The sequence below is a fragment of the Peromyscus maniculatus genome, chromosome 13 (genome assembly GCF_049852395.1).
Source record: "Peromyscus maniculatus bairdii isolate BWxNUB_F1_BW_parent chromosome 13, HU_Pman_BW_mat_3.1, whole genome shotgun sequence".
NCBI lineage: Eukaryota > Metazoa > Chordata > Mammalia > Rodentia > Cricetidae > Peromyscus > Peromyscus maniculatus.
Window position 1 is genome coordinate 23,659,406 of NC_134864.1, and position 19,336 is coordinate 23,678,741.

The 19,336-nt window shown below is 51.2% G+C and overlaps 1 protein-coding gene across 8 annotated transcripts in view; it reads left to right on the top strand.

Moving 5' to 3' along the window:
* Positions 1-19,336, top strand: part of Ddx11 (DEAD/H-box helicase 11) — a 117,739-nt gene that overhangs the window by 6,316 nt on the left and 92,087 nt on the right. For 7 of the 8 annotated variants that reach the window (XR_013043999.1, XR_013044000.1, XM_076549776.1 and 4 more), the window contains 16 exons: positions 425-670; positions 1,670-1,759; positions 2,038-2,192; positions 5,559-5,607; positions 6,419-6,526; positions 8,166-8,253; positions 8,565-8,770; positions 10,387-10,539; positions 11,332-11,378; positions 11,718-11,797; positions 12,881-12,925; positions 13,040-13,107; positions 16,211-16,249; positions 16,453-16,573; positions 16,677-16,799; positions 17,210-17,322. Coding sequence is in view for 6 of the 8 variants with exons in the window: in XM_076549776.1 (XP_076405891.1) it covers positions 425-670; positions 1,670-1,759; positions 2,038-2,192; positions 5,559-5,607; positions 6,419-6,526; positions 8,166-8,253; positions 8,565-8,770; positions 10,387-10,539; positions 11,332-11,378; positions 11,718-11,797; positions 12,881-12,925; positions 13,040-13,107; positions 16,211-16,249; positions 16,453-16,573; positions 16,677-16,799; positions 17,210-17,322 (1,731 nt within the window). In the remaining 2 variants the exon portion in view is untranslated. The remainder of the gene's footprint in view (positions 1-424; positions 671-1,669; positions 1,760-2,037; positions 2,193-5,558; positions 5,608-6,418; positions 6,527-8,165; positions 8,254-8,564; positions 8,771-10,386; positions 10,540-11,331; positions 11,379-11,717; positions 11,798-12,880; positions 12,926-13,039; positions 13,108-16,210; positions 16,250-16,452; positions 16,574-16,676; positions 16,800-17,209; positions 17,323-19,336) is intronic. The other variant, XM_076549778.1, reaches the window with a different exon arrangement.

The window sequence follows — 19,336 nt, forward strand, 5'->3', positions numbered from 1 at the left end:
TAGCCTAGGCTGGCCTGGAACTCACAGAGATCCACCTGCCTCTGCCTCCCAGAGTGCTGGGATTAAAGGCGTGCGCCACCACCGCCCAGATGGATTTCATGCTTTGTATTTCTTGGCTATTAGTGAATTTTTTCCACCATTGTTTAGTTATATTAACTTGCAGTGTTTGTAAGTTGAGAAAACACTTGAATTCTTTTGGAACGTGGAGCTATGTGGTTTCAAAGCTGCTCGTTACTGCTTCTTGGACCAGGTTTTACACCCCCTTGCCTGCTTCTGTGGACTCTGCTACTAACTCGTTTCCTTTCTAGATGGTCTCAGAGCATCCTCATGCTTAGAAGTACAGCTTCTTACTGTTAACTGGGGAAGCTGTCCTTCCGGGAAGCTTTGCTGCTGGCCTTGTCTGAGGTCATCTTTCTTCCTGCAGGGCAAGTCCTTAAGTCTCATTTGTGGGGCCCTCTCCTGGCTCCGTGACTTTGAACAGAAGAGATTACAGGCAGAGGCTCGTCTCCTTGCACCCGGGACTGGCCCCACGTGTGGTGGGCAGAACTCGCTCCCATCTTCCTCCTCTTGCCAAGAGCCCTCTGACACCCCGAGGCCTGGCGGAGAACCTGACTGGGTCACCGAATTTGTTCAGAAGAAAGAAGAAAGGGATCTGGTGGAGAGGCTGAAGGTGAGCTCTGAGGGGCTGAGAGAGGGGAGCGACCCGGGACACAGCTTTCCCTGATTATTTTCAATTTATTACAAGTTGAGGAATCCCATATCCTTTGTTTTGGTGGCGCCTTCCAACCCTTCTGTGAACTTGTGTGGCTATCGCTGTCTCTTTCCGATGCGGGCAGACCTTTCCCATTTATGGCTCACTCGGCGAGGGACTCGGTTGAAGCATGACTTTTGTATGCCCCAGAGAAAGAGGATGTAGTTCTTTTGCACTGAGCAGTGGGGCCAGACCTGCAGAGATGGAGCGTGTGTGTGTGTGTGTGTGTGTGTGTGTGTGTGTGTGTGTGTGTGTGTGTGGTGGTGGTGGTGGTGGTGGTGGTGGTGTGGGGAGGTGTGTGAGGCAAGGGCAAGAAGGCCCCTAGTAGACTCCTGGCTGAGAAGGCCCCGGGGTGACCCCCCTGCTGTGGGATGTTCTGTATGTCCTGTGGGAGCCCTTCTTGGGTTCTTTGTGGCGTTACCCAGCAGGTCTGCATAGAGGATGATTAGGACCATGGGCCTGAGTGCAGGTGTCTGAGATGGTCTGCACTTGGCTGTGCTGGGGGATGGTCTGTATGTCAAGTTGTTCTGATTGATCAATAAATAAAACCTGATCGGCTGTGGCTAGGCAGGAAGGATAGGTGGGACTAACAGAGAGGAGAAATAAAAGGACAGGAAGGCAGAAGGACTGACTGCAGCCGCCGCCATGACCAGCAGCATGTGAAGTCACCGGGAAGCCACCAGCCACGTGGCAAGGTATAGATTTATGGAAATGGACTAATTTAAGATAAAAGAACAGTTAGCAAGAAGCCTGCCACGGCCATACAGTTTGTAAGCAATATAAGTCTTTGTGTTTACTTGGTTGGGTCTGAGCGGCTGTGAGACTGGCGGGTGACAGAGATTTGTCCTGACTGTGGGCAAGGCGGAAAACTCTAGCAACACCCCCCTCAGGAGTCTCTCTGCTGTCCCTGTCCTTTAGGAGGAGCAAGTGAAGAGGAGGAAGCGGGAAGAGCGTCTGCAGCAGGTCGGCCAGGATGGAAGAAGGCTCAAGTTTGCAGCGAAGCGCATGGTGAGCATCTGGAGGGCTGTGGCATGTGAGGCAGCTGGACGCTGCCTGCGGTGGAGGTGAGGGACCAGAGTGGCAGACTCCAGTCCCTGCTCCCTTGGCCAATAGCTAGGGATCTTAAGTGGTGGAGAACTTGAGTCTGGAAGAGGCATTCTTGAGTCGGGTAGGGAGGCTCGTGTGATGGGGTCAGTCTGGGTGCCCTGTCCTTGGTGAGGACTCTGTCAGGGAGTCAGTGGGGGCCCCCAGTGCTGAGACTTCTTTTTGTCGTTGTTCCTACCCAGAAGAAGGAGGAAGAGGAAACCGAGACTCTCCTGCGCCTCAGCAGGGAGATGCTGGCTGAGGGGACCGGGCCGGAACGCCTGGAGCAGCTGGAGTGCGGGGAGGAGGAACTGCTTCTGGCAGAGTACGAGAGTGATGAGGAGAGAAGAGCCAGCGGGTGAGACCTCCGCTCCAGTCAGTCTACAGCCCTGCGGGTGCAGCTCTGCCCTCAGGCCACCTGACGAGAGGGCCTGATAGCCGGCTGCCCTTCACTCTATTCCGGCTTTTATTGGAGTCCATAAATGCTGGTGACAACCATGGCTGGCCTTTACTCTGTATATGTTGAGATAGTTTTCCCCGTGGTAGCTCAGTGGTGGAATCCTGGAGGCTGTGGATTGGTCAAGTGCCATGTCTTGGCCATTGCTGTGGGCTTATCAGTGGAGGGGAGAGCTAGGCCTGGACCTAGGCCACCTGGCTCTAGTTCCCATATTCCCCACCACTAAACCTCAGCATGTGTGGAGCGCAAGGTCCTAACTGTCAAGGAGTTCCTGACTCAAACTTGGCCACTGTTTTAGGCTTCTGGTCCAGATGGGCAGGTAGGTTCCTATTTTATGAGCTTCACTTGGGGGTGAGTCAGGAAACCTCGATGGGAGGGACTTGGTCACTTCCGCAGCTCACAGAGCCTTTCCAGATCCTCCTTTCTCATTCACACCTTAATTCTCGTGGAGGGAGTCCTGGTCCAGGTGCTACAGCTCGTAGTCACACCCTGAGTAGGCACAGTGACCATAGGTGGATGTGGCGTGGCCATTAGGGGAACAGAACAGAACTCCCCTAGCTGGGGATCTGCGCGGGGAGTGTTCTGTGGGACTCTGAGTAGTCAGTTGAGATGGGCGGGGTGTAACTCTGTCCATGAGCAGCATTTCAGGGCTGGGAGGTGGGTGCTCAGTAAGCACACAGCGCCAGTTTGAAACCAGTGTGTTCGCTGCAGACAAGCCGTGCAGTAGTGTGTGGAGACATGCCAGAGGGGATGTCTTAACACACATGCCAGTGTGTTAAGACAGAGGCTTAGGAAACCTGGGCCGTGAGGGCTCTGATGAGGGACCCATAAGCTCATTGGGCTGGAAGTGGGGACAGTGTGTGCTCGAGGGGAACCCCAAGTGTCAGAACAGAGAGATGAAGGAAGAGAGAGAAGACCCAAGGTTGGAGCAGGTACAAGTTTCTCTAAGCCTCAGAGCCCCGTGCGTACTTTATGGATGTCAGTCATTACAGCAGGAGGCTGCAGAGGGATTAACTGAGCCAGAGAGAGACGTTCCATTTCCAGTACCAGGAAGGTCCTTAAAAAAAGCATTAAAGTTCATGGCTGTTTCTAATGGCACGAGGATTAAGGCAGCTTTATTGCTCTCCTGTAAAGGCCGTGGCAGGTCCCATATGTGCCGTGCTCTGGTGGACACTGGTTGTCACATGGACTGATTGTTTCTAGTGAACACGCGAGAATTCATAAGGGATGAATCCAGGCTCTTTATAGTCCCTATGCAACGCACCTGTTTGACTTACAGCCACCCTTTGCCAGACACCAGTGAGGCAGCTGTTTTGTCTTCTCTGAGGGTTTTCGAATGTTCAAAACGCCCTTCTCTCCTCCCGAGGCAGATGTCTTCACTTCCTTCAGAGCCCACTCTAGTCCTACAGCCTGGACAAGGACTGCGGGTCCTCCAGCTTCCTCCGGCTGGACAAGGACCACGGGTCCTCCAGCTTCCTCCGGCTGGACAAGGACCGCGGGTCCTCAGCTTCCTCTGGCTGGACAAGGACCGCGGGTCCTCCAGCTTCCTACGGCTGGACATGGACCACGGGTCCTCGGCTTCCTACGGCTGGACAAGGACCGCGGGTCCTCCAGCTTCCTATGGCTGGACACGGACCGTGGGTCCTCGGCTTCCTACGGCCTGACTCGGGCAGCAGGTCCTCTGTGGACACACCGATCCCATCTACAGAGGGTTTGCTCTTACCTGGGCATTGTGGCATATGCTTGTTATCACAGAAGTTGAGTGTATGAGGTGGGAAGATACGAGGCTTAAGGTTGTGCTGGGTGGTGGTGGCACACAAATCTCAGCACTCGGAGGCAGAGGCAGCAGATCTCTGAGTTTGAGGCCAACCTGGTCTACAGAGTGAGTTCCAGGACAGCCAGGGCTATGTGGAGAAACCTGTCTTGAAAAACAAACAAAACAAAACAAAAAAAATCAGCCTGGGGTACGTAGTGAGATTCTGAGGAAAAAGTAAAAGCAGTTTTTTTAATCTCTTACCCAGATCCTGCTAACTGCCCCACTTGTATGAGCCATATAGATTCAAACTTTTCACAAAACTGATGACAGTTCCTTACTGATTGTGAAGTTAGCCCTCCAGTTTAGTCTCTACAAACCCCAAGGCATGGCATTAAAAAACATGACTTGGAAGGAAAACCTTTCTTTCCTTTTTTTTTCTAAAGGATTTTGATTTTGCTTGCTTGTATTTTTTGAGATATAGTCTTTATTTACTTACATTTATTTATTTATTTATTTATTTATTTATTTATTTATTTTGTATAGTGTTCTGCCTGCATGTATGCCTGCAGGCCAGAAGAGGGCACCAGATCTCATTACAGATGGTTGTGAGCCACCATGTGGTTGCTGGGAATTGAACTCAGGACCTCTGGAAGAGCAGCCAGTGCTCTTAACCTCTGAGTCATCTCTCCAGCCCCTCTTTTTTTAAAATTCTGTATGATACTCGATTAAGTTAGCATGTTCATGTAAGAGACCTTGTGTCTCTGTGGAGCTGGGTAGTGTTGACTGAATCTCCTTTCCTGGCCCTGGTGCAATGGGTCCTTTGCTCTGGGAGGGCAGACCGAAGCTGTGGTCAGAACCAACATCTTGCTTGTTCCGCCAGGCGGAGTGCTCGCTTCACTCGGGAAATGGGCCCAGGATTCTTGTAGCCAGGTCAGGGGCACAGCAGAAACAAGAGGTGTTCTTGGCTTGTACACACGACAGGAGGCACACTAAGAGGAACTCACTTGGAGATGGGGTGTCACCATAGCAGGTGGGGCAGGGCAAAGCCCCAGCCACACCCCAGGAGGACAGGGAAGAGGCATCAGTGTTTATGAGGGAGCAGCAGATAGAGGGAAGAGTTAAAGGCCCCCGAGGTAACAGAGGGGAGGTTCTCCATTTTATGGCAGAGTGGCCTGTGGGTGCCGAGGAAGCCTGGGAGGCTGACATCAGAGAGCACATCTAGGCTTCGAGCGTGTGAAGTGGCTTTAGGCTCTCTGGTCCCGTCTTCCATTAGTCTGTGTTTTCTGGGTTCCGCAGACCTGAGGTGGGTGTCCTGAGGAGCAGGGTTTGGCGGTTCCTGGGGGACATGTCTGTGTTGTATTCCGGGCTTGCCCCTCGGCCCTGTTGATGTCTGAATAAAGGGCTGCCCTCCTGCTTGTCAGAGCGGCCAGAGCACATTCCAGTGCTTTTGGTATCTGGTTGTCCTCCGTGTGCTGTGTGAAAACTCACCTCCGTGTTTGTCTGTCTCTTAGAGTGGATGATGATGATGAGGAGGACCTGGAGGAAGAACATATAACCAAGGTAAGCTAAGCTGCCTACTCCTTGGATGCTTCTAGAGGCGGGAGAGGGGAGTTCCTAGGCCCAGGACTCTTTGTTCTAGCAGTTTCTCAGCCTCCTGTGGGTGAAGAACTCCCAGCCTTGGAGGTGTGTGCTTCCCAAATGCAGAGCATCGATCGCTCTCGTTGCTCCCTTGACTAGCTAGGCTCAGAGGGGAGGCCTCGGGAGGAGCAGCATTCGGGGCCAAGGACTCACAGGGTTTCCCTTTGCAGTGGGCACTAGTGAGGGCAAGGGAGGAGCAAGCCAGTGTGCCCTCCTTATTCTTGGACTCCCACGGTGTGTTTCTCTTCCTGCTTGTGTTTCACATGCGTGGAGTATAGTGAGCCATGTGTGGTCTGTCCATGATGGATCTTTTCTGTTGAAAGTAGGTGTCTTTCTCTGCTCTTTTCTCTCCTCACTGCTGAATCCTAGAGTAACCAGAATGTGCACCTCAGGCTCCATCTTTCCCTTCAGGGCACATGCAGGGAATAACCCTCCACCCGCGTTCTCTAGAGGGCTGAGGATCACTGCTGAATCAGGAGTCGGTGCTGTGGGGAAACTCACTCTCCGAGGGTCCCCAGCTCCTGCTGTGCGGTAGACTTGAGGTCCAGTGTGAGTTGTGAGAGTTGAGTCCTGGGGACTGCTTGGACTTCCAGAGCACTGTTAAGCCCTCCTCAGGTGTTAGCTGACCTGAGCTGACGTGTGCACTTGTGACCGTCCTCCTTCCCCCTGCGGGACCTCAGGCCAGTATGAGCTGGTCAGACCCCTCTTTGAACCCCTTACTCTCCTCTGTCAGATTTATTACTGCAGTCGGACACACTCACAGCTGGCCCAGTTTATACATGAGGTACGGAAGAGCCCCTTTGGCAAGGAAACCCGGCTAGTCTCTCTTGGCTCTCGGCAGGTAAGCAAAGGGGGTGGGTATGGGGAGCTCAGCCCAGACAGATTCCTTCTTCTGTGTTCTTTTGTCCTGGCCCAGGCATAGAAAACTGGTGGGGTGGAGGCGAGGGAGGCATTGGGATCCCTGCTCCTTTGCTGGCGTGTTGTTCTTGAGAAGGTGCAGGAGGAGCAGGCTGGGTAGAGGTCCTTCCTGTAACCTTCAGCCAGCACAGTTTCCGGTCTTTAACAGAAGCCTGTCAGTAGTCAGTATCAAAGATGTTGAGCTGAACTCAGGAACGCTGAGAGTGGGAGAAACAGTCTTCCCCAGGGAAGAGCACAACATTGGTTATCCTAGACCAAAGGGTCAGTGAAAACATAGTTACAGACGGAGCAGGCTGTAGTTAGGGATACTTATGCATGTATGTATACGTATAAGGCTGTAATATCAATTCATGAAGAAAGAGGCCATGAGTTTGAAAGAGATCCAGGGGCATTTGTAGAGAGGAAGGGAAGGGAAAAATATTGTAATTATAATCTCAAAAAATAGAAATTAAAAACTGTACTATTGGTCATGCTTCTTTCATCCAGTCCCAGAGACCACAACAAAGGACAGTATATTTTATTTAATGAGCTGTTTCCCAAAAAAAAAAAAAAAACCTCACAGAAAACTCACCCTTTGGTTGGAAAAGAAACAGACTATCAGCACATTAAAAAAGCGTTCATTTAAGTCAGGCATGGTGGTGGGGCCACATCTTTAATCCCAATACATAGGGAGGCAGAGGCAGGCAAGTCTCTGAGTTTAAGGCCAGCCTGGTTGATGTAGTGAGTTCCAGGAAGTCAGAGCTATGTAGTGAGACCCTGTCTCAAAAAAATAAAAAGCTGGGTCGTGGCGGCGCTTGCCTTTAATCCCAGCACTTGGGAGTCACAGGCAGACAGAGCTCTGTGAGTTTGAGGCCAGCCTGGTCTACAGAACGAGATCCAGGACAGCCAGGGATACACAGTGAAACCCTGTCTTGAACCTCCTCCTCCAACCCACCCCCCCCAAAAAAAAAAAAAACTAACCAACTAAACAAACAAAAAAACCCCAAACCTCTCATACCCAAATGGGGCCAGGGCTCTAGCTGCAAAGAAGCAAGCTGCAAGCTTCCAAACTACCTAAAATGGGCTGGAGAGATGACTCGGGGGATAAGAGCACTTGTTGCTCTTCCAGAGGATCCAGGTTCAATTTCTAGCATCTATACATCTGTTACTCTAGTCCAGGTGATCGTAGGCTGTCCTCTAGCCTCCTTGGGGACCAGACACACAGGGTGCGCAGACATACATGCAGACGGAACACCCACACACCTAAACTAAGAGTAGATAAGTCGGCACTGACTAGTGCAGACCACAGTGGGCGGCACATTTGAAGACAGCAGCTCCAGTCTCAGAAAAGGTGATGCGTTTTGTGTGCTATACCTTGGGCACAGACAAGTTTCTTTCACTCAGGAAGGCAGAAGAGCAGTTTAGTGGTCGCATTTATATTAACAGTCCATTCTGTATTTGAGGGGAAACAGGTCAAGATGAGACAATATTTAGGGCTGACTGAGGGTGAACTTGGTGGTCGAGGTTTTGCCCAATGTGCATGAAGACCACCGCTTTCGCTCTCCTTCTCTCCTGCCTTACAGAACCTTTGTGTGAATGAAGATGTGAAAAAGCTGGGTTCTGTGCAGCTTATGAATGACCGCTGCGTGGACATGCAGAGAAGCAAACACGGTATGCACAGGAAGGTGGGCCGTGCTGGACAGTGGAAGTGGCAGGAATGTGGTGGGGTTGTTACAGGGCCGTGACGATGAAGACTGTGTTACCCAGAAATAATGGGCAAGCAGGCTTTCTGGGTCTGGGTCAGGGGTCAGGGACCTGGCTCAGAGATGTTTGTGCCATCTATGGAGGGTATAAAGTAAAATCCCAGAGTGCTCTGATGAGTCCACAGTCGGCAGCAAGAGACGTGTTTGGACATCGCTGCACCTACTTCTGACCCCAGAGCTCCTTCCTGTCCTTGCTTTCTCTCAACTGTCCCACCACAGAGAAGAACGGAGCTGGGGAAGACAAGCCAAAGAGAAGGAGAACGAAAATCCAGACCTCTTGCCCATTCCATAACCATGAGCAGATGCAGCTTCTCCGGGACGAGATTCTGCTGGAGGTGAAGGACATGGAGCAGCTTGTGGCCCTTGGGAAGGAGGCACGGGCCTGCCCCTATTACGGAAGCCGCTTTGCCATCCCTGCAGCCCAGGTGAGTGTGCTGGAGAAATGGGAAGAAGTTCTTGCACTAACTGGGGCTTGCAAGGCTTTTCCCTTCCTCTCTAGTAGTTGCGGATGTCCCTGCATAGGTTAGGCAGACAACTGTGCTGCATCGCATCCCCACGGCACAAGATTATCTTATCCAGAGCGTGGAGTTGCTTTGGGCTAGAGGCCAGTTGGTGTTATTGAGCATTCAGCGGATAGGAGCCTGGTCATCCTAAGAGTTGCTCATCCGAAGGAACCAGACTGAAAGGGTGTCGGGCAGGAGTTGAGCCCAGAACGTGAGCATAACCAAACGGCTTTTCAGGTTGACTGCTGACGTATCCGCCGCCTGCCTGCACCTGGCAATCCTGTCTTGCTCAGACCTGCCCTATCTTTATATGGAGAGGAAACGCTGATTTTTGTCTGACAGCCCCTTGCTGTTCACTATGGCTGACGTCATGCTGTCTTGCTCCCTCCCTGAAACGCGTCACTCATAGGGAGATCTGTGTCACCTGGGAGACTTAGATGGATTTCAAAAGAGGGCAGGTCTCAGTCATCACACTGCACAGTGCAGTGCTCACTCGTGATGTCCCTGCTCTATGTGGGCACTCACAGACAAACTGGGGGCTGTCTACAGATGTCTCAGTGAGTTAGTGCTGCCGCCATTTATATAGAAGTATGAGGACGTGAAATTGGCGTGGTCTTGACATGTGAAAGCAGTTTTCGCCTTGTTTTCCTTTGTAACAGTCCATTGAAATAGCCCTGTTCTCCCCATGAGAACACTGGGGCCCAGAAAAGATGATTTTCTCTTCTCTCGCTGTCTTAAATGCTGGTACCCACATTGGCACCTGGGCCTTGAGTTTCCAGTTTTCTGAATTTTCCTTATCGGTATCTTTTTGTATGTGTTTGGTGGGTGCATGTGTCTGCACGCATGTGTGTGCAACTTTGGGTGTGGCAAAGCTTAGTGGGTATGTGAGCCTGTTCTTGTCTCCCTGCTGCTGGGATTTCAAGCGGTACCACCACCCCTGGCTTTTTCCCCATGGGTTTGTGGCTCAGACTTAGCCCTTGCTTTCAAGGAAAACGCTTTACCAACAGAGTGATCTCCCTCACTTATCTGTTTTTTAATTGGAAGATATTCATAGCAACATATACCTTCAGATTTGATGTTATACTCACCCCTCAATTGACATGGTTTGTCAGATTCACTTAGCTGATGAGAAACCAAGGGTCACTTAAATTAGGTTTTGCCAGGGTCACAGCTCCAGGACCACAGGCTGCTGTTGCTTTCTGGTACTCTGTGCTGAAGAAGTTTGGAGCCTGAGGGCTACTTGGGATCTTAGATGAGGTTCACCTCCAGGGACTCCACCCCGTCCCCTTCCCCAGATGACCAGCTCCAATGTTGGTTCCTCACAGTTGACAGTCCACATAAAACATCTGAAGGAAGGTCTGTCGGAGCAGCAGAACACTGAGCTGTGCTGGTCTGGCTTGAACACCCCTGTGCAAGGTCGGCGTGAGAAACCGAACAACTCCACAGGACTCTAGTAGCCTGGAGTTTATTGCAGGATAAGCCTTCTGCCATGTGCAAGACTGGTAGCTTCACTGTCCGACGGTCATCTTTCCCTACAGCTGGTGGTGCTGCCTTACCCAATGCTGCTGCATGCAGCCACCAGACAGGCTGCGGGAATCAGGCTGCAAGGCCAAGTGGTCATCATCGATGAGGCGCACAACCTGATCGACACCATCACCAACATCTACAGCACAGAGGTCAATGGTTCCCAGGTGGGGCAGCCTCTCCCGTCTTGGGCAGAGTGACATAGGTCATTCCTTTAAATGCCCAGGCCAGGAATTCCTCTGGATGTTGGGCTCGGTAGAGGGCGAGCTGAACCGAAACCCTGTCTTTTCCTGTTCATCGGCAAGCGTGAGGTTCTTGGTACCCAGCTTGAGCAGAGTGGCATCTTCTGTCTTCAGCTATCCTTCAACCAGGACGCTGCTAACTAGTTCTCTGTCAGTAGGATGGTGGCGTCAGGGACCAGGAGTCTCACAGGGTCGCATTTTATCATTATTGATACTGCTTTGGGGGGTCTCTGCAGGCTCCTGTTTACTGTCAATCTGGTATGTGGCAAGCCTTGAAAGGCGTTCTGTGTGCCTTGCACTTTTCTCTTGGGGCGGGGGTTCACCGCTTCAGCTTCGGAGCTTTGGGGTTCTGGAGGGCAAAACTGTGTGTCATGTACCCACACTACACAGATTGAGGTGAGCCAGCATTTGACTCCTGGCTTCTGAGCATGAAACCTAGGTGATTAGCTGTCACCGTCTTGAATCTTACTCTTGGTGGAGTGTGAGTCATCTCCTAACCCAGTTCTCCTTTGGCCTTCCCCCCCCCCCCTTACCCCCTCTCAGCTGTCATCAGCCCATGGCCTCTACATGCTTGGCCCTTGTCTGTTTCTGTCAAGCTGCCCATCACCTTGATGGTATCCTGGGCCGACATTTCCTAGACACGGACTAATGTCTCTCTGCTGAGATCCCCTTAACCGTATCCTGGGATGCCTTCATGCTGTTCTGTTTTCTCCCCAGCTCTGCCAGGCCTATTCCCAGTTACTCCAGTACATGGAAAGATACGGGTAAGACACTACCCTGAGGAAGAAGATCTAGCCATGCTCAGTCTCAGTGGCCTCCAGCTCAGCCTTCCAGAGCACAATGGAGGTTACTGTTAGTGCCCAGGTCTTGGAGGATTCGCTTGAACTGGTCTGTTCTAGTGTGTGCCCTCCACATCCTAGGCTTTTTGGACAGAGCAGCAGGCTCTGAAAGCCTTGGTCTTAGGCAGCCTTTTTTATCTGCTGGAGGGTTCGTAGCTCACAGCCCAGCGTGCCAGGCCCTAGGCAGAAAGGCCCAGTGGCGTCCAGGTGGAGGGAAGCTACTGCAGGATCCTGTGGTAGCTCTCCCTGTGACTTCTTCCTCAGGAAGCGTTTGAAGGCCAAGAACCTAATGTACATCAAGCAGATCCTGTACTTGCTGGAGAAGTTTGTGGCTGTTTTGGGAGGTAGGAGCGTCATCCCCTGGACCACTCCTCAGCTTCATGTGGTGGTGTTAGCCTTGTTCCTTGAATGCCAGTCAGCACACAGGGTGTGTTCCGCTTTGAAGCCCTGGTTGGATCATTTGGGGATGTTCTTTCCAGTTTAACTTGAGATGTTCGACCACAGCTTTTCCTTGTTGCGACTTTTGTCCCCTAGTGACTTCCCCATGGTTTGCTCCTTCCACTTTAGGAAACCTGACTGCATGGTTATGTTAATCACACGGTGCAGAGCGAAACCTGTTGTGTGGCATAGTCACAGCCATGTGGCATTCTGGCACTGACACACAGGCAGTTCTTATTTGCCCCTGTGTGGCTGGAAGCCCAGGAACTTTAAGCCTCGTTACAGAGGAAAAGCTAAAGCTCAGGGTGCGACCTGCCTGTGGCTTGTGAGACTGGAGGCTGCTGACTCCGGCATCCAAGTCTTGGGTTGTTCTGGTCTGGGACTGTTTCATTATATGAACATGCCTTTTTTTTTTTTTTCTAAAAAGATTTATTTATTATGTATACAATGTTCTGTCTACATGTTTGCCCGCAGGCCAGAAGAGGGCACCAGATCTCACTATGGATGGTTGTGAGCCACCACGTGGTTGCTGGGAATTGAACTCAGGACCTCTGGAAGAGCAGCCAGTGCTCTTAACTACTGAGCCACCTCTCCAGCCCCATGAATATGCTTTTAAAAGCTTCTGTGGAGCTGGATTTCCAGAAAGCCAGGACAGGCTTTTCTAGAGAGATCTTGTCCCATGCTGGTACTCTCGACTTCTCCCTCTGCCTGTGTCACAGGAAGATCCTATTTTTATTCTGGAAGATCCTATTTTTCCCCTTGCCCTGCTCAGAGTGACAGTGGGGAGACTGCTCTGTCCCTGTCCCCTGCCTGGCCTTGGGCTCCTGGAACCTCCTATCTTCTTAGTGTGTTCTTTGTCTGCTGTAAATGCCCCAAGCAAAGTCTCTAGAAATATGAATGTTCCTTGTAGTTCATGGAGACAGGACAGAGTTGAGAGCTTAAGTGAGCAGAGAACTGCCACCATGACCTACTCAAATTCCTTTTTTTAGGTAATGTTAAGCAAAATCCTAGTACACAGAGCCTGCTCCAGACAGGTGAGGAAGTCGCTGTTGAGGGTGGGAGGTGGTGTGAACCACTCAGAGCTCCACCCTGGGACTGAGCAGGGGACTCAGCAAGGTACAAAACCAGGGTCCTTTGTCTGTTTGCAGGGTCTGAGCTGAAGAGCATCAACGACTTTCTCTTTCAGAGCCAGGTGGACAACATCAACCTATTCAAGGTAAAGGTCTATTCTGATTTAAGCACCTTCTGATTTACTTAAGGCTAGAAAGGAGAGGTGGGGTGGAGTGCAGCTGTGGACAGGTGGGATGGAGTGCAGCTGTGGGAGAGGTGGGGTGGAGTGCAGCTGTGGACAGGTGGGATGGAGTGCAGCTGTGGGAGAGGTGGGGTGGAGTGCAGCTGTGGACAGGTGGGGATGGAGTGCAGCTGTGGGAGAGGTGGGGTGGAGTGCAGCTGTGGGAGAGGTGGGGTGGAGTGCAGCTGTGGACAGGTGGGATGGAGTGCAGCTGTGGGACAGGTGGGGTGGAGTGCAGGTGTGGGACAGGTGGGGTGGAGTGCAGGTGTGGGACAGGTGGGGTGGAGTGCAGGTGTGGGACAGGTGGGGTGGAGTGCAGCTGTGGAGAGGTGGGGATGGAGTGCAGCTGTGGGACAGGTGGGGTGGAGTGCAGGTGTGGGACAGGTGGGGTGGAGTGCAGCTGTGGACAGGTGGGGTGGAGTGCAGCTGTGGACAGGTGGGGTGGAGTGCAGCTGTGGACAGGTGGGGTGGAGTGCAGGTGTGGAGAGGTGGGGTGGAGTGCAGCTGTGGACAGGTGGGGGATGGAGTGCAGCTGTGGACAGGTGGGGTGGAGTGCAGCTGTGGACAGGTGGGGTGGAGTGCAGCTGTGGGATGGAGTGCAGCTGTGGAGCACTTGCCTGTTAGGAGTAAGGCCTTGTGTTCTGCCTCTAGCACATGATCAAAATAAACAAGGAAGAAGTAAAAATGCAAATCACTGTCCTTGAATAGTTGACCGTCCCAGGACCTGAATCAGGAACAGGCAGTTAGTAGGTCTTCAAACTGGGCAGCGACAGCCAAGTGGTCTTCAGTGGGGTTGGCAGTTGTAGGGTTTGGCAAGGGACGTTGCTGTTGTTTGCACTCCGAGGCCTAAACCCAGCTTCTGGTCCTCTCCATCCTTTCCCATCTCCGTTCTGCCAGTCTTTCTCCAGGGAACTGTTTTCAGATTATAATCCGTGGTGTAATGTTTGAGGCGAGCAGGGTGAGAACATGGCTGAGACTGCCTGACTTCTCTTCCTGCTGGAGCCTTGGGTTGGATGGCAGTCTCTGACCTCTGCTTATATTGCCTTTGCCATCTGATGCTCCCACAGGTGATGGTAGCTGTGAAACTAAACCACAACCTCGTGTGTCTAAATTGAGTATTATTTCCTCCGTGGATGCTGTCCCTTTGTTCTGAGCACTATGGTTAAATGGCCGTTCTTAAATGGGAACAGGAATAGTTGCTCTGGAGGACTGGCCCAAGCTACACACCAGTGAACCAAGGGTGGCTAGATTGGGCCAGTGCTCAAACCCAGCTAGACCCTTCCTAGATCTGATTCCCTCCTGCTTTCCTTTCACTTCCTTCCTGCTTTCCTTTCATTTCCTTCCTTCCTTCCTTCCTTCCTTCCTTCCTTCCTTCCTTCCTTCCTTCCTTCCTCCCTCCCTCCCTCCCTCCCTCCCTCCCTCCCTCCCTCCCTCCCTCCCTCCCTCTCTCCCTCCCTCCCTCCTCTCTCTCTTAAAGATTTATTTATTATTATACAGTGTTCTGCATGCATGTATTCCTACACACCAGAGGTCACAAGATCCCATTATAGATGGTTGTGAGCTACCATGTGGTTGCTGGGAATTGAACTCAGGACCTCTGGAGGAGCAGCCAGTGCTTTTAACCTCTGAGTCATCTCTCCAGCCCTCGAGGACAATATGTTTGTTTTTCAAGACAGGGTTTCTCTGTGTAGCCTTGGCTGTCCTAGAAGTCATTCTGGCCTCAAACTCATAGATTCACCTGCTTCTGTCTCTGCTGGAGTTAAAGGCATGTGCCGTCACCACCCGGCTGCCTTCATTTTCAAATCGCTGTCCCTTAGACTACGCCTTTGATCATTGTGACTACTGGGATCCTCTCAGTCACCTTTGGTACCTCTCTTCTCCCCTTTGTGGTCCACTCTGAATAGCTGACAGGTCCCATGCTCCTTCTCCAGCTTGCTTCAGCCCTCTCCCTCCTCGCTGGTTTTGTGAAGGCTGGCTGCAGCAGTCTTAACCAGATGCCAGTCTTTGTAGCCGTTTTTCTAAGTCATCCAACCTCTTGCTCTCAAATTGTGAACCGAGCCGAGGCACCAATCCCTACATACTGAACACAGTGGGGGACTGCAACTCAGTCTTTCCTGGGACAGGCCCAGGACCTACCGCCTGCTTGCTTTTGTGCAAAGGATTGGATTTTTTTTTCTGTGTTTTTAAAAAGATTAGTCTTTTTATGTGTGTGCTGTGTGCATGTGCGCACATTCATGTTTTGAATTCAGGTGTGCCTGTGCCCCAGTGTGTGTCAGATCCGAGGACCATGCTCCTTGTTGGTCCTTGCTTCCTGCCCTGGTTTTCCACTGGCTCGCAGGCTTCTTGGCTGTCTCTTGTCTCTGCATCCCATTTCTCAGTAAGAGCACTGGGGTTATGGATGCTCGCATCACTGAATCTGGCTTTTGTGTGTTCTCTGAGTATTCCAACTCAGCTTTCATGGTTGTGTGGCAAGCTTGTGAGCCATCTCCACAGCCCTTGGGATTGTTTTCAAACTACCTTTTACTTCTTCAAGGCCCGGTCTGCATATGGGCACTTTTACAATTTTGTATGTATGAGTGTTTTGCCTGCATGTATGTCTGTGTACCACATGTGTGCCTGGTGTCCGAGGAGGTCATGAGAGGGCATCGGATCCGCCAGAACTGGAACTGTGGATGGTTGTGAACCGCCATGTAGGTTCCAGGTCTTCTGGGAGAGCAGCCAGTGCTCTTCTCGGCTGAGCCAACCTTCTCAGCCTTCAGGTCTTGTCTTGAACACCCTTAGGGTGATGAGAGCAGTGGGGATATTTGTGAGGAGGCTATGGTTGTGAGGTCCCCGTGCGGAACCCTGAGTTGTTATGGGTAGTAGAGCCGTGACCTCAGAAAGTAGACCAGTAAGCTTTCTTAGGATGCTTTGGGCTCCTCTGAGGTGCCGGTGAGCCGGAGCCCCTTAGTGGTATGGGGTGGCCATCTCTGTAGAGTTTGGACCACACTTTGCTTCCGTCTCACATAGGCCTGTGCTGGTTTTACAGGTGCAGCGCTACTTGGAGAAGAGCATGGTCAGCAGGAAGGTACCTCTCCCGCTGTCCTGGCGAGGGGCCAGAGCAGCCCTGCCTGCTTTACTCTGCTGCCCCGGGGACCCAGGCCTCTGATTCCACTGTCCATAGCGTGGAGTGGCCTCTGGCGTGGGGGGAAGGGGACTGCAGACTGGCTCGGGGTCTCATTCGGGGTCTCTTCTCATTCTGTGTGTCTGCCCTGCTCTCCCCACACATAGCTCTTTGGCTTCACAGAACGCTTTGGAGTTGTTCTTCCGTCTCCCTCGGCCTCTCAGGAGAACCGCCATCTGGACGGCTTCCAGCACTTCCTGAAGAGCCTGCAGTCAGGGCCTACTGAGGGTGAGTTGGGATGGTGAGAGAGAAGAGCCAGGCACAGGCCCTTGGGAAGAGCATGGACTTGACCTGAGGAAGGCCTTCTTTCCCACCCCACCCTTTTCTGCAGACTCCCTGGAGGAAGGCCAGGCCACAGCCCCACGGCCTGCCTCTCCACTGATGCACATTGAGGCCTTTCTGGCAGCCCTCACCACTGCCAACCAGGATGGCAGGGTTATCCTGAGCCGCCAAGGTAATCGACTGCTCGTCACAAAGGGGCCCAGCTTGAAAGGGCTCTACCATACTGCCCCTACGCTGTGTGTGAAGGAGCCACTCCAGGCCTGGAGCTGGCAGTGGTCCTGGAGACTGGGTTTCAGAGGTGCCGAATTGTCTCAGGCAAGGTCCCTACAGAACCTAGAATCTCACGGTTGAGGTTAGATGGGGTTGGACTTGGTTTTTGTTTTCTCGTCTGAGGGTTATGTGATTCTGGCCAGACTCTCTTTGCACCCGAGTCTTCACATAAGTCCATAGTACCGATGGCAAGAGAGATGGGTTTTTTCTTAAAGGGAGAGTGCTAGCTTGCGGGCCTCTGTGGATCATCTGGGGTTTCCTGTGCCTAATCTGCTCCTCCCTTTGCCTTTTGTCTGTCTGTCTGTCTTTCAGGCAGTGTTGGTCAAAGCAGCCTCAAATTCTTGCTCTTGAACCCAGCTGTGCATTTTGCCCAGGTGGTGAAGGAATGCCGGGCAGTGGTCATTGCTGGCGGCACCATGCAGCCGGTAAGGCACCCCCAGGACATAGGTGTGTGGGCTCTCTTCTCTGTCCCCTGGAACCCTAAACAGAAATGGGCCAGCACATGCAGGCCCAGCAGTGCTCACTAGGGGCCGCTGCCCTTGCCTTTGGGCTGGCGTGCGCCCCGGAGCAGGCTTCTCTGAGAAAAGCCCTCTGTAGTCCCAGACTCTGACTTAGTCCCCTTCTGGTACCAGCATCTCTCTTAGAAGGTGATTACATGTATGATCTTAGAAAAGTTATATAGTTTTATTATAGAAATCAAAGGCAAGCTGTGGACATCAGAATTCTACCAACAAAAGATTCATGCAGGTGTATGCACCCTCCGTTTGGACTTACATACATTTTGCATATGTATGTACATATTTTTTAAAAACCACACTCTACATTATTGGTATCATTTGCTTTTTCTCTCTGCAGCAAAATGTTAATATTTATCCTTGTCAGCAGATATTTATTCTAGCATATTACATTCTGATTACATAGATATGTTACATTTCCCCATATGCCACTCATACCGCGCCCACTTTGATTGTCACTTAGACTGTTTTCCCATTTCTCTGGTTCTGTGATCAATGAGAACAAAGCAGATCTAAGGACCGTTTCCTGATTTCATCCCGAGTGCACTCAGGGTTAACACTGTTGGGCTCCTAAGCACAGCTCCAGCCTTTGCTGCCTGCTGGAATGGTCCCCGAGCTTCCTTTGGCTTTTCTGTTTTGTTTTCCCTGTATCACTGCCGATGGACCTCAGAACCATGTGTGGGCCAGGCATATGCTCTGCTGCCAAGGCACATTCCAAGCCCACATAGGCATTTGTTTTGTTTTTGGTTTGTGGTGTGTGTGTGCACACAGATTTGTATATTTGTATTTATTTGGTGGGTTAATGTAGTGCATGGTCATTATTGTTCTGTTTTTTTTTTTTTTTTTTTTAAAGATTTATTTATTTATTATGTATACAGCATGTATGACTGCAGGCCAGAAGAGGGCACCAGATCTCATTACAGATGGCTGTGAGCCACCATGTAGTTGCTGGGAATTGAACTTAGGACTTCTAGAAGAGAAGTCAGTGCTCTTAACCTCTGAGCCATCTTTCCAGCCCTTTGTTTTTTATTTATTTTATTTTTTTTGGGGGGGGGATGGTGTCTTACCCTGTAGATTTTGTATATGTTTGTTTGTTTTGAGACAGGGTCTCTCTACATAGCCCTTGCATTCACTCTGTAGACCAGGCTGGCCTCAAACTCACAGAGATAGATAGACCTGCCTCTGCCTCTCAGGTCCTGAGATTAAAGGTGTGTATCACCATGCCCAGCTCTTACTATGTAGTCTTGAATGGCCTTGACTGGAATTACAGACTGTTGTTAGTCACTATGTGGATGCTGGGAACCAAACCTAAATGCTGAACCAGAGCATTGAATGCTCTTAACCACATAGCCATCTCTCCAGCCCCCCAATTATTTATTAGATGTTTTGTACATGTATATATGTTGAGCATATTCCTCCTTGTATCTCACTCTCTTCCCTGTTCTCACTCCTTTCCCTCTCATTGGTCCCCATTGTCCCCATAGACAGTGTCACTTCAACTGTGTGTTGTGTACATGTAATGATTTCATTATTTATAGAGACTCTAGGACTGTGGCTGGCTTAATCACTTAATGTGATCTTCCTCGGTTGCAACCATGTTTTCTGACAACTACACACACACACACACACACACACACACACACACACACACACACACACACACACATATATATTTTTGGAGACAGGATTTCACTGTGTAGCCCTGGCTGTCTTGGGACTCACTGTGTAGATCATGCTGGCCTCAAACTCACAGAGAGAGTGCTGGATGAAAGGCCACATTTTCTTTGTCCAAGCCTCTGTTGATGGGTATCTTATTTACTAATTGGGCTTTGTACTCGGTGCTGCAGTGACCACTGGTGTGAAGTGCTCTGTGGTACACTGCGGGGTTCGGGCTGAATATTCTGCTGGGGTAGCGTAGCTGGTG